At 41.0% G+C, this 12,434-nt stretch overlaps 1 protein-coding gene across 11 annotated transcripts in view; it reads right to left on the reverse strand.

The window, feature by feature from the left end:
* The window catches only part of HMBOX1 (homeobox containing 1), a 490,629-nt gene that overhangs the window by 160,469 nt on the left and 317,726 nt on the right, over positions 1-12,434 (reverse strand). For all 11 annotated transcript variants that reach the window (XM_086928008.1, XM_086928002.1, XM_086928007.1 and 8 more), the window contains 2 exons: positions 7,521-7,606; positions 3,832-3,942 (listed from right to left, as the gene is read on the reverse strand). In XM_086928008.1, coding sequence (XP_086784134.1) covers positions 3,832-3,942; positions 7,521-7,606 — 197 coding nt within the window. The remainder of the gene's footprint in view (positions 1-3,831; positions 3,943-7,520; positions 7,607-12,434) is intronic.

Below are 12,434 nucleotides of genomic sequence, written 5' to 3' on the forward strand. Positions count from 1 at the left end.
TTCTGCACACCATGATTTGTTGGGTGTCCCTAGGTTTATTTTTAAGGCTGTTTTTAAGCTCCCTCAGGGCCTTTGAGCAGTCTCTGTCGAACCATCGTGGGTTACAGTGGTTCTTTATGGGCGCGCTGGTTTTTAATAACCCATCAATAAGGTCAGCAATCTGGCCAAATGCTTCGAGTAACCTTGGGCCTTTAACATCCATGTCTAGGCAGTCATCAATGGCGGGTTTGCCAGAGTCCATCAGAGATTTATAAAAGGTTTCCCCGTTTATTTTGGACCACTTCAATCTCCTACCCTGGTCTGTTGCCTTCTCCATGATTCTGCCTTGGTGTCTACTTTTTAAGCCCATCTGATACGTCAACCCCAAAACAAGGGGGTTGTGATCGCTAAAACTGCTCCATTCAATCCCTACACTAATGATTCTCTTTAATAAGGGTCTAGAAACCAAGATATAATCAATAATAGATGAGCATCCTCTGCCCTTGAATGTAGGTGGGAGGCTTCCATCCCCCTGCACATCCACCATATTGATGGTGTGCTCTAGGTCGTAATTAAGCCGGAGCTTACTAAAAGCTAACCCATCCGGTGTATGGGAGAAATGCGGCCCTTTCTCTACAGGGCAGTGAGACCATTCTATATCAATTGGGACCAGTGCTGAGCATAGATGGCAATTAAAGTCTCCCATGACCAGCAGAGCATGTGCCTGCCCCTTTTTCTGAGCTAAAATTTCCTGTCCCAATCTGTCTTCCAATTCTCCTATGAATGAGGTGTGATCTCCCCCAGCCCCATTGTTATAAATGTTGAAAACAGTGAGTCTTAGCCCCTTCCCGGTGAACCGTACAGCTTGTATAGCATGGGAGTTCCAGTCTGGGGTAGTCCAGCTGCCCGGAAGGTTTAGATCTACATAAATGGATAGTCCTCCCATGGCTCTCCCGATCTAGTTTTTTTTGCCGGGACAAAAAAACATTTATACCCCTGCATGTGGAACTTATTGTTATCAAGGGCCCATGTCTCCTGTAGGCTGATTACATGAAATTTACTATTGTAATCGCGCCACTCTTTGTTGTTAAATTTGGCTGCCAAGCCTGCTATATTCCAGGAAATAATTCTCAGTGCCTCACTGACCTGCTCTATTTCCCCATGAGGCACAGTTTGCTCCACAGTCTCCGCCCGTCCCACATCCAGCCCGCTACTACCCCCTGTTAGTTCAATGGCTGTGGTCGTGGAAGCGTCTACCAACGCCCTCCTGACCCTGTAGGGTGAAATTAGTCGTACTTGGGGGCTTTGCTGCTCTACTTCCCGTGATGAAACCCCTGTTTCTGCATCTCCTAGGGACACAGTTCGCGTTGTGTTGAAAAAGCTACCCGTGTGTCAATCTACCCCCTCAAGTCCATTCAGGCAGCTAAATCGGTTAAAGCTGTGGAAGGGTAACTCCGGGCGATAGAATAGTGGCCGAGTATTAAAGTCATGATGTCTTCTCCTCCGAACAACCCTCGTCCAGTTGTCATGAGATTGATTAGGGTGTATAGGGATAGGGGGGAAAAAGAAAGACACATGAAGGGTTTGAATTGTTGATTCCACTGATCTATTCCTCCCTTGACATATATGCAAAACAGTCCCAGCGTCTCTAAAATTCACCAATATGCAATCCCCTATTATGGATTTGTTTGTTTTGCCCACCCAGGGAACCCTTCTCACCATAATAATTTCGTTATTGAGATGTACCGGGAGGGGTCTGTTCACATTCAACCACTTGATTACCTTACTTTTCAATGAACAAAAGTTCTCAGGTTCGCCAGTTTCAAGTGGGGGAACACCGGCCATAACGACAGTGAAATCATTTGCCTCTGGGGGGAGATTGGGCCTACGTGGCCTAGGGGGGGGGGGGCTTCATTAGGGGTGGGGGGTGCTGTGCTATCAGTAGTTTGTATAGAGGAAGCTGAACCTGCAGGCAATGGGGGACTGGTTGAAATAGGTGGGTGGGCTGGAGCTAGGTTAATCATGGGGGGTTGGGAAGGGGCAGCTACAGTGTCGACCTGGGGGGAGGCTGAGCTAACTGCCCTATTGTGGGGCTTCTGAGGAGCCATGGTAAAGGAAGTAGCCTTTGGGGATCTGCCCTGAGGGCCGGCCGTTGTTTTCATGCTACTTAGTGTAGACTCCAAAATGGTGAGACTGATCGCAACCTTTTTGATACTCTCACTAATTGGGAGTAGCAGGGACCTGAGCAGAAATTCTAAATTTCCTAGCGGGACAGCAGCAAGAGGGACGTTGGTAACACTATTTTCCGTGGCCTCTGTCAAGACGGTGACAGCGGCAGCCTTTTCAGGGGGTGTTGAGTGTGCCTCTTTCACTAACCTCTCAGTAGGTGGGAGGGGTTTTGTTGACTTCCTAAACTCAGAGTGGGGGATTTTTGTTTTAGCTTTACCCTGACCACCCCTCGACTTTCTCCTGCGTTTATTCGGTGGTGGCCCATGTACCCCTTGCGCAGAAGTTAGCTTAGGTTTGGTTTTCCTGGCTTTAATAGCCGGTGGGGGCTGGGAAATTAGATCAATAGTCACCCTAGTCGGGCTGTTAGCGGGAGTTAGACTAATAGTTGGGTCCAATAGGTTATTGGTACAATCCCTCAGCAGAAGGGGAACATCATCCATTGGGGTAAGCTCCTCAGTAATTGATGTAGAGTTTTCACCGAGGGGTCTATTTTTCAAATTTTCTATAGAGCGTCTACGCTCCGCCCTGAGCTTAATCAGGGTGCTTTCCTTATCCCCTTCTCCCACAGCCCGGGGGTAAATAGTTTTCTAGAGTCCTGTTTTTTGCCCCTCCCAGCTTTATAGGAGTGCCCTCCCTAACCGGCGAGGGCATTATCAACCTTGATGGGTACAGGGCTAAGGGGGATTATGAGGGGAATGTAAACCAGTGTGCAAAAGCGGGCTAAAGAGGGTGGGCCCAGCCCGGCCTAATCCGGCCTCTGACGGCCTTAGACGGTCCCGCCCTTGTCCCGGGCTTCTCCCGGGCGCGCTCCCGCGCAGCGGCACCTACAACTCTTAATATAGGGAGGAGGTGCTCAAGGGGGGGTACAAACAGGGAGAGCGACCAGGTGGCTTGCTTTGTCCATTAATGTTGTGCAAATTCCATAGGCCGGATTTTTGAAATGTCAAACGCCAATGTCAAACACAATAAGCTGATTTTATGCTTATATTCCTAATTCAATGCATAGTATTTTGCTGTGTGTACTTCTTTTTTAGTAATAATTTGTCCTACATAAAATCAAAGTAATAACAATGGCTAACCATTGACTGACTGATTAGAGAAAGGAGGTCCAATTAGGTTACTTAAAAGCCAAAATCCAATTCCCAGGTTACTCAAAAGCCAAATATATTATCTACAATCATAATCCTCAGAGGTTAAAAAGCCAATCCTTGATGCCAACACCGGTCCACAATGGTCAAAATATTTCAAGATAACCACTCACTATTTAAGTGTCTGCCGTTTGTATAAACTGCAAGTAAACCGATCTCATGTGAATACTGAAAAAGTGACATAGATCTGGATCTCAATGAGCTATGCTCCATACTACCTCCAACCTCTATATTGCAATAAAAAACGTAGAACCATAAAGTACACAACAAACTAAAATGGGTAAAATGCAATTAGGAAGTGATCAGTTATAATAAAGAATTGTAAAAATATACTTCCGACAAATGACATACAACAAAGATCTCGTTTCTTAGTGTGTGTCCTTAGCCATTTAGCACATTTAGTACAATAATGAGCCACAATATGACATTTACTTCATACGAAATTATACAGCAGAATTTGCACTCATTTTATTACCAGGATTTGTCTTCTCAAGCTGGTACCATCGGTAAAATGCTCTTTTCTTTTGCTCACTTAAGTCTGACCCCTGCTGTAACAGCCAATGGGATATCCGGCTTTGACTGATACCTAAAAATCAAGTTGAATTTGTAACATATATCAATGAACGAAATACAGAACACAATAAGGAAGGCAATCAAACAACCAGTGTAAATACTTTAGAGGCATTCATTCTAGGATAAGCAAGTTATCCAGTTTTAGAACTGGGTGGCAGAAATTGGTCTTTTTAAAATCAATCCGCTTAAGCAGATTTATTCAAATAATTACTTTTTCAGAATGTAACTTCTAATGCTGTATGTCAATTTATTACAATGTCATCTCTTATTCGCTCTCACATTACATGCCTACTCTTCCTGGTGCTGATTACAGAGACTTTGCAACTCAATGTCATGTCAATGATTGGACATTACGCAGTCCATATCAGTTCACTAGTGTTCTTTTAATAATTCAGCCCAGCTAGCCTGTAACATCATTGTCGATAAATATGATTTTAATGTATTGAAATTTAAAAAAGAAATTAAAAAATGAACACAAAATAAAAGTATCATAACACTGCCAAACAATGCCACAATTGTGAATGTGGTGCTGCTCAAAACATCAATTCTTATTAATCATTCTTAGGCTTCCCGAACACAGATCAAAAAAGAAACACTCTTTTTACAGTGCAAACAATGTGGACCGCCTACATACAAAATCTTACTCAAAATTACATAGGGAGATATAAAGAGGATTAAAAAATGTTGCTGAATACATTATGAGCACACTTTCAAGCTTAGGTCCAAAATGTCATACACTTTTTTAAAATGACAACATTTATCAACACAACTGTACAATTATAAATTCAATTCTGGTCTCATTTCCACAACTTAGAAAGTGAACTATTAACAAATTAAGCACTCATTGACATAATCATGGATTCACATTAGTTTTGAGCCTTTCAGACATGATAGTAGGTGGGAGTTGAGGTAGAACCATTAGCCATGTATTTTATTTCTTTTTAGGCTTATTGTTGTGGCCGATACTGATCCCCATCAAACTTAACTAAATCCTAACTATACTTTTTCCTTGGAAAATATTGCCTCTCTCTTTCCCTCAAACAATTGCATATTGGTGTAAGGAAGGTGGGGAAAGTAATACACTTTTTACGAATTTACAATTTATAAATTAAAAATATTTGTCTTGATAGTGCCAATAGATACTCTGGGTAGGATACATGTTGTTCTTAATAATGGCCAACTAGAAGATAATGAAAGAAAGTCCACATTTAATGAAGAGGCAGAGACCGCAGACAGAATTTCTGCAAGCAGACTCCCATAGTGTCTTGCAAAGCCCCCAACCCTTGCAGTTCTATTTGAGTAGAATGAATTATACTAGCATTCAATATTATTATTTTATTTGCAACTTACTTAATTTCTGGTTATTTTTTGTAATGCAGTCGGGGGAGGGGCAATGGAAGGCTGGATGTAGAAATGAACAATTGAAGTGGGGGTTAAGTTTGGGTAAGAATGGGTTACACAGTACTTAGCAAGTCACATTTGGTTAAAAAGTCATAGCCAGGAGATTCAACCAGTAGCTGTTACGTAGTAATGAAAAGCATATTACATAAGTATCATCTTGGCATTGAAAGACTCAGGATTTGAATCACCTTGACAAGCAGTAGACTTGAAGGAAATGAACAATAAAATGTTCCTCACCAAAGAATTAACACAGCTATTATGAACTTTTGGTTCTTGGAATCTGAAAGCAAAACTTGGTCATTGTTATTTTTTTTGTTATTGACTTGAAACGTTTAAAGTGACTGAATTTATGATATATTAATGTTCTTCACGTGTGCTGCTCACAGTGTCCAATGTAATACTTATTACTCCCCCAAAGGCTGGACCCATGGATTAGGAATACTGGTGTTCCAGGATCAGAAGTTTGGATTCTTTGATAAGAAGTCTCGATGAAACGCTCTGTCAATTCGTACGTGCCTGGTCAATGCTCAATACAAATTCAGAAACATCATACAATTAATCCCTTTAAATAAACTCTCGGACTACAATTCACCCCTGATGGATATTTCTATTCACTTAAGGCTTGTTATTTAAAAGGCCAATTAAATGTTTTAGAATCTGCAAAGACTGAGCATCCAAATCATACACATGGTGAAACATGTGAAACATTTAATAGCAACTTATAATACAGTCTCTAAAATTTTTAAAGTTACAAAAATGAACTATACTAAAATAGTTAAAAAGACAAAGAAATGTGCCTATGCTGCAGAATGTGTACCTATGTATTTACAATAACTGGAAAGGAGATAACTGCCCTGCTTTAGAAAGTATATCTAATCTTGTCTAAAACCTGCTGAGGGTTGAAACCCAGGATCTTTAGTTTGTTCGAGGTCTTTGGGGATTGTACACTCAAAAAGATTGTGGTGGTGGGAAATCATATTATTCACATGATTCGCAGATATACACCTTCATTTTTTTTTTGAGCAGTGGGAATTCAAGAAATTCTGTAGCATCTAGTAGTCTAATACCTGAAGGTACTGAGCGAGCTTGGAGGTGTCCAGGTCAGAGAGCTTTTGAAGTTCTAGGATGACTGGAAATCATTAACATAGAAGTAACAAGTAAGCCTAAAAGAACGGATGAGCCCCAGGGGTTAGGACAGGTATACAATAAAAAGAAGAGGGGGAGGGAGGGTATCGCTGATGTCTGAGGGACCATTACGCAAGACGTGAATTGTGCTGAGCAGAAAAAGGAAACTTAACAATCTAGGCTGTCTGTGCGATTAGACGCGATCCAAATTAAGGATTCTTGTGTTGCTCAGACTTCAAAGGGGTAGTTTGTCGCTAACAGTGTAAAGGTCCAATATAAGAATGGTGGTACCTCCATTTCAACTGACAACGTTCATGAGTAATAAATATGTTGAAAGGAGTAGTGCCTGCTATTATCCCAAATATCAGGCAAAAAAACCGCAAGGTAGGGATTCCAGTCAAATACAGTGAGGCATAGGTATCCCTGATGAAAAATATAACTGCAGTTTATATTTTTGGGCAATCAAGAAACAATTCTCATTCTATTACAGAAGAAAGTGAATCTGAAAGATGGCTGAATAGTGTACAGTGTGGTGGTGTACTATTCTTACCCGCCAAGCATGGGACAATTTAATGCACAGTTCATGTACATTTTGGGAAATGGTGCAGACTGTACGCCCTGTTATACAACATGCAATCAACAGTTGAGAACCTCGCAAACTGACAATACTGTGAGAACTATGTAAAAAGGATCATTGAATAATTTGCTTAAAGAATTAATCCAGTAAAATACTTCACTTTCTAAATATCGGAATCAATGGCAAAGACATCTGGCGGAATATTCATCCTTTACACTTACTTAGTGCACCATGTGATGGGAAAATTGGAATAAAGGTTAGAGTTTGAATATATTGTTACTAAACTGAAATGTGGAGTAACTGTACTGAGCAAAAGGCTGAAAACATACTTCTGATTCAAAGCGAGTTCAATGACACAAGAGACCATAGATATTACATCAAAGGCATATATAATCTTGATTAAGTTGACAGATTTGCACTGCAATGCAGGAAGATACACAATTGTCAAAAATCTGCAGAGCTTATAACAAAGGGGACCCTTTTCTCACCTGTTACTTGTGCAACCACAGCTTGAGAAATTCTCCGATTAGCTAGGAAGGCTTTAATTTCTTCTTTTATAACACTGCTGTCCCTCCTGTGAAAGATAATTACAAAAGTCAAAATTAACATAATGAAGGCCAAGGCAGAAACTGCTGAAAAATGTAACGGAAACAAAACTGCATACACGGTTGTGTCAGACTCAGAGCCTGGAAACGCCATTCACAGCTTGCAGCAGGCACTATATTTAATGAGTTTAATAAGAGATGAAGTGTCGCAGTCTGTGCTATCACCGCAACAGAAGGTGTACTAAAGCCAGATGGGTCGCGAGACACTTGGATAAAATTGGAATGAATACATTTCCTGAATCAAAGGCTGGCTCACAAAGTCAAGGAGACCTAAAAGGAGGCAACGGCAAGCTGCCTCAAGGAGTTGAAGTAGGAGGCCACAGCAAGCCGTCTCAAGGAGTAGTAGGAGGCCACTGCAAGCCGCCTCAAGGAGTTGTAGTAGGAGGCCACAGCAAGCCGCCTCAAGGAGTAGTAGGAGGCCACTGCAAGCCGCCTCAAGGAGTTGTAGTAGGAGGCCACGGCAAGCCGCCTCAAGGAGTAGTAGGAATCCACGGCAAGCCACCTCACGGAGTAGTAGGAGGCCACAGCAAGCCGCCTCAAGGAGTAGTAAAAGGCCACGGCAAGCCGCCTCAAGGAGTAGTAGAAAGCCACGGCAAGCCGCCTCAAGGAGTAGTAGCAGGCCACGGCAAGCCGCCTCAAGGAGTAGTAGGAAGCCACGGCAAGCCGCCTCAAGGAGTAGTAGGAGGCCACAGCAAGCCGCCTCAAGGAGTAGTAGGAGGCCACAGCAAGCCGCCTCAAGGAGTAGTAGGAGACTACTGCAAGCCGCCTCAAGGGGTTGTAGTAGGAGGCCACTGCAAGCTGCCTTAAGGAGTTGTAGTAGGAAGCCACGGCAAGCCACCTCAAGGAGTAGTAGGAAGCCACGGCAAGCCACCTCAAGGAGTAGTAGGAGGCCACAGCAAGCTGCCTCAAGGAGTAGTAGGAGGCCACAGCAAGCTGCCTCAAGGAGTAGTAGGAGGCCACGGCAAGCCGCCTCAAGGAGTAGTAGGAGGCCACGGCAAGCCGCCTCAAGGAGTAGTAGGAGGCGTGGATGCTGAAGCCAACACCTGTCTTAGTTGCAAGGGTCAGTGGAGACTAGCCCTAAAGCAAGCAAACTCCCCAATCTTCAGTAAGAACATCAGACTCTTGCTTAAAGGGAGGATGGCACCTCGACTACTCGCTGCCAGTTAATACACAATATGGTATGTTTAGGAAATGCTTTTCCACCAGGAGGTGCAGAGGTAGAATAGTTTCCACAAGACCGCCAGCACAGAATTTTCACTCATCTTGGCAATCCCCAAGAGATCTAGATGGTGCCTTTGTCAACACAGACACTCACCCTCTCTGCATATGCATATGCAAGATACCAAAGGATCTACTATTGCCATTGAGGGGTTCTGGTGACGCCATTAACCATAAGTTCGAAAGCAAAGGGTTGGTAAATTTCACGCGAACCATGACATGGCAAACAAGCATTGGCAAAGCTAATAGGTATTGCCTATGCAAGCTCGATTTGGTTTGTTAATGTTTTTTTCAGCCATGTTGCACAGCAGAGCAGCATGGCAAAAAAAGTTTAAAAAGTGCTATGATGCGGTTAATGCTGTTTATATAGATATATTTTAGATTTTAACCATTCAGCATAATAACCACACTGTTTAACTGTAAAATAGTATGCATTTAAAAGGAGATTTAAAAAAAAAAAAATTCTTACATACAAAATAAGGACATTACTGCATTTTGACACAGTTTTCATTTATTTAATAGTGCACACGTTTAAGCAATGTTATAGTAGTATTTATATTTACTTAAAATGTTATAAAATCTCTGTAATATATCTATTACAAAGCGTAACTTGACATGCGTTTGGCACATGTTCCATGAAAGCATCCTCAAAATATTCCACAGTAGCAGTAATCTTCAGCTATGATATGGTGAATCTCCACATCCATTGATTGATAATCGACATTCTGGTAAAAAAAATGTGTTACTTCAGGAAAGTGTACATACACAGACATATATATATATTTGTTATACATATATATTTGTGTAATCGGAGAGGATATATGGTAGTTGATAACAGATCACAATACAAATTATATAGGCTTGCACCGTGCATTAGGAAGTGTATCAAGGGTCCTTGTGGAATGAAGGAAAGGGTATCTCTGTGTCCTGTAAAAAATTCAGACGGAAGCAGCAATTTGTTTTCAATATGTCCTTGATGTCGATGGTCTTTGAGCGACTGCACCTGTTGCACAAATAGAAAGAGTGACAAAGAATTGTGTATGCAAAGGGTGGGGTGGAAAAAGAGACGGCGGGTAAAGTGTTATGAAATATTACTGATGAAGATTTGTTGTTTCTAAAGAACACAGTGGAGTGCACAGTGGAGTAGGTTAGAGGTGATAACGCAAGGAGGTCAAACCTATTTTAATGACAAAATGCTCTGTGGCAGAGGTAGGGTGTCTCGAGTTGTAGTGGGATTACTATACAGCTGTATATTATTGCGTGACAACAAATTATTATTGTATAATTGTCTTATTTTAGGAATAAGGTGTTACTACACGTAGTACATGTAATGTAATTAAGGTGCACTATATAATGTTCTATAGGCTAGGGCTGGAAAAGTAATAAAAAGCAAGAGGTCCGTTTGTGTTGCTTAAGTGATTTAGTGGGTGAGAGACAAGGCCTGAAAGATTATACATTTGAAATTGCTGTCCATGGTGGAAGGGCATGAAGGATGCAGTGCAATTGTTAGAGCATGTGGTTAGGTGTAAATAGACACAGTGTGGGGCAAAGTCTTACAAGAACGTAAAGGCAGACTGCAAAGCTTCGAAGTTGGGGGTGCTTAGACCTGCTGGTGGGTGGAGGAGGGATTCTCAGAGCGGATCAAAGACTGTGGTATCTGTTTGTTTACAAGTGGCAGGAAGGTAAATGTTACAACTTGTGCATTTGTGTATAAAAGCACAAAGGAGTGAAATGACCACCATGCAACTTGCTGCCTGAATGGAAGTGAGGACTTTGTAAAAGCATGGCAGAGTGGGGAGGTGTGAGGTGAGTCATGCCCTCTCACGCAGTGCTTAAAAAAAAGAAGAAAGTCGTTTCTTAAAATTGAGCAATAGAAGGATACAGGTTAGCCAGTCAAAAGAATGACAGGAGGCTATGATCTATGGGAGGGATAAACAAAAGAAGAGGAAGGAAAGCCGTAGATTAGAAAGCAAGCAAATAAGAGCAACAAGAAAAACAAGCATTGGAAATGCAATAGGTCTCGCGTTAGAAGAAGTTGGAGCTATTGGTCTTGTAAATGACACTTATTTTATTTATGTGTTGGTTTTTAAAATAGCTAAATTGATAGCTTTGTCATTTACAATGCCAATAGTTATAACTTTTGCGAATGTGACACCTATAGCATTTGTAATGCAACATGTTTTGTATTTACGTGACTTAGATGTATTGATATTACAAATAACAATGGCTTTTAATTTTTTCAAATAATTAATACTTAAATAATAGTGATTGTATAATGGCTTTTTTTTAAAGCTTTTTTATTGCAGGAAAAAGAAAGCATCATTAGATTACGTACAGATTTTGGAAACAAAAATATCCAAAAATAAATTTAACCATCAAATACATACAGAGGATGATAATGTACATTCTTTGAGAAAAAAAAAAAAATAACTAATAATAATAAAAATAGATCATTTTAGTTGCTGCTGGTACACATAAGTCAAATAAATCAAATAAAAGTACCCCAAATCCTTTGCCTTGCTTTCAATGCCTTAGTACCCCTTATCTTAGCCAACGATAGTTCCATTGTGTGTATTTCATTAATAAGATTCCACCACTCCATAATATTGGGTGGTTCCTCCGAGATCCAAGTCCGTGCAATAACCAACCTGGCGCAAGCAAAAGCAATAGAAATCAGGTCTTTATGTTTATGATTAGTATCTTGTATATCTAGCAGTACTAAATATGCAGAAAGTGTAGGAAATATAATTTGTCTGCTGTTTAGGACCGCGGTTAATCCTTTCCAGAATGTTGTAAGTTCCGGGCATTGATATAACATGTGTTCAATGCCGACGGCTTCTAGATTGCATTTGGGACATTTAGTTCGCTCACTAGAGCCCTTTCCCATGGTCCAGCTAGCAATTCTTTGTGGTGTATAATATATTTGAGTCACCGTTCTATACAATTGAAGCCTTAGATTTGATGATTGTACCACCAGATTTATCTGTCTAAGCGAGCCAGCAATCTGGCTTGGGTTGATGTTCAGACCTAATCGGTTAGTCCATTTGGCCGCCATGTTTTCACAGTCTCCTTGCTTTGGCTATTTAAGTAGGTATAGCTTTTACTAATAAGTGATTTAGTATCTTTCGAATGGATGAATTTTAAAGTATCTGAATTTTCTATTTTTCCAATTTTCATTTTATTAACAAAGAAATCTTTCATCTGAATGTATTTAAAATACATAGTATCTCTAATTTGGTAACTTAATTTTAGTGCATTGAAACTCAAAAAACCATCCGAACCAAATAAGTCACCTAGAGTGCTTATACCATTCTCCAGCCAAAAAGCTGCCGCACCATCGGAAAAGAAGTCTGGTAACCCTGGGTTCCCCCAAATCAATAGCTCTGCATTAAAGAAAGGAATCTTACCAAAAATCATTATTTGGTCCCAAATTCTTTTGATGTGTCTCGCGGTCTTAAACTTGACTCTCTTAAAGTAGTTGGGGTCGTGCACGCGGTACAAGAACTGGTTACTATCTGCTCCCAGCATAAATTGGTGGAATAATAGGGAAGAGTCGTTTATTATTAGTTGCAAAGAAGT

Source organism: Lissotriton vulgaris, chromosome 6 (assembly GCF_964263255.1).
Source record: "Lissotriton vulgaris chromosome 6, aLisVul1.2, whole genome shotgun sequence".
In the NCBI taxonomy this organism is placed as follows: domain Eukaryota; kingdom Metazoa; phylum Chordata; class Amphibia; order Caudata; family Salamandridae; genus Lissotriton; species Lissotriton vulgaris.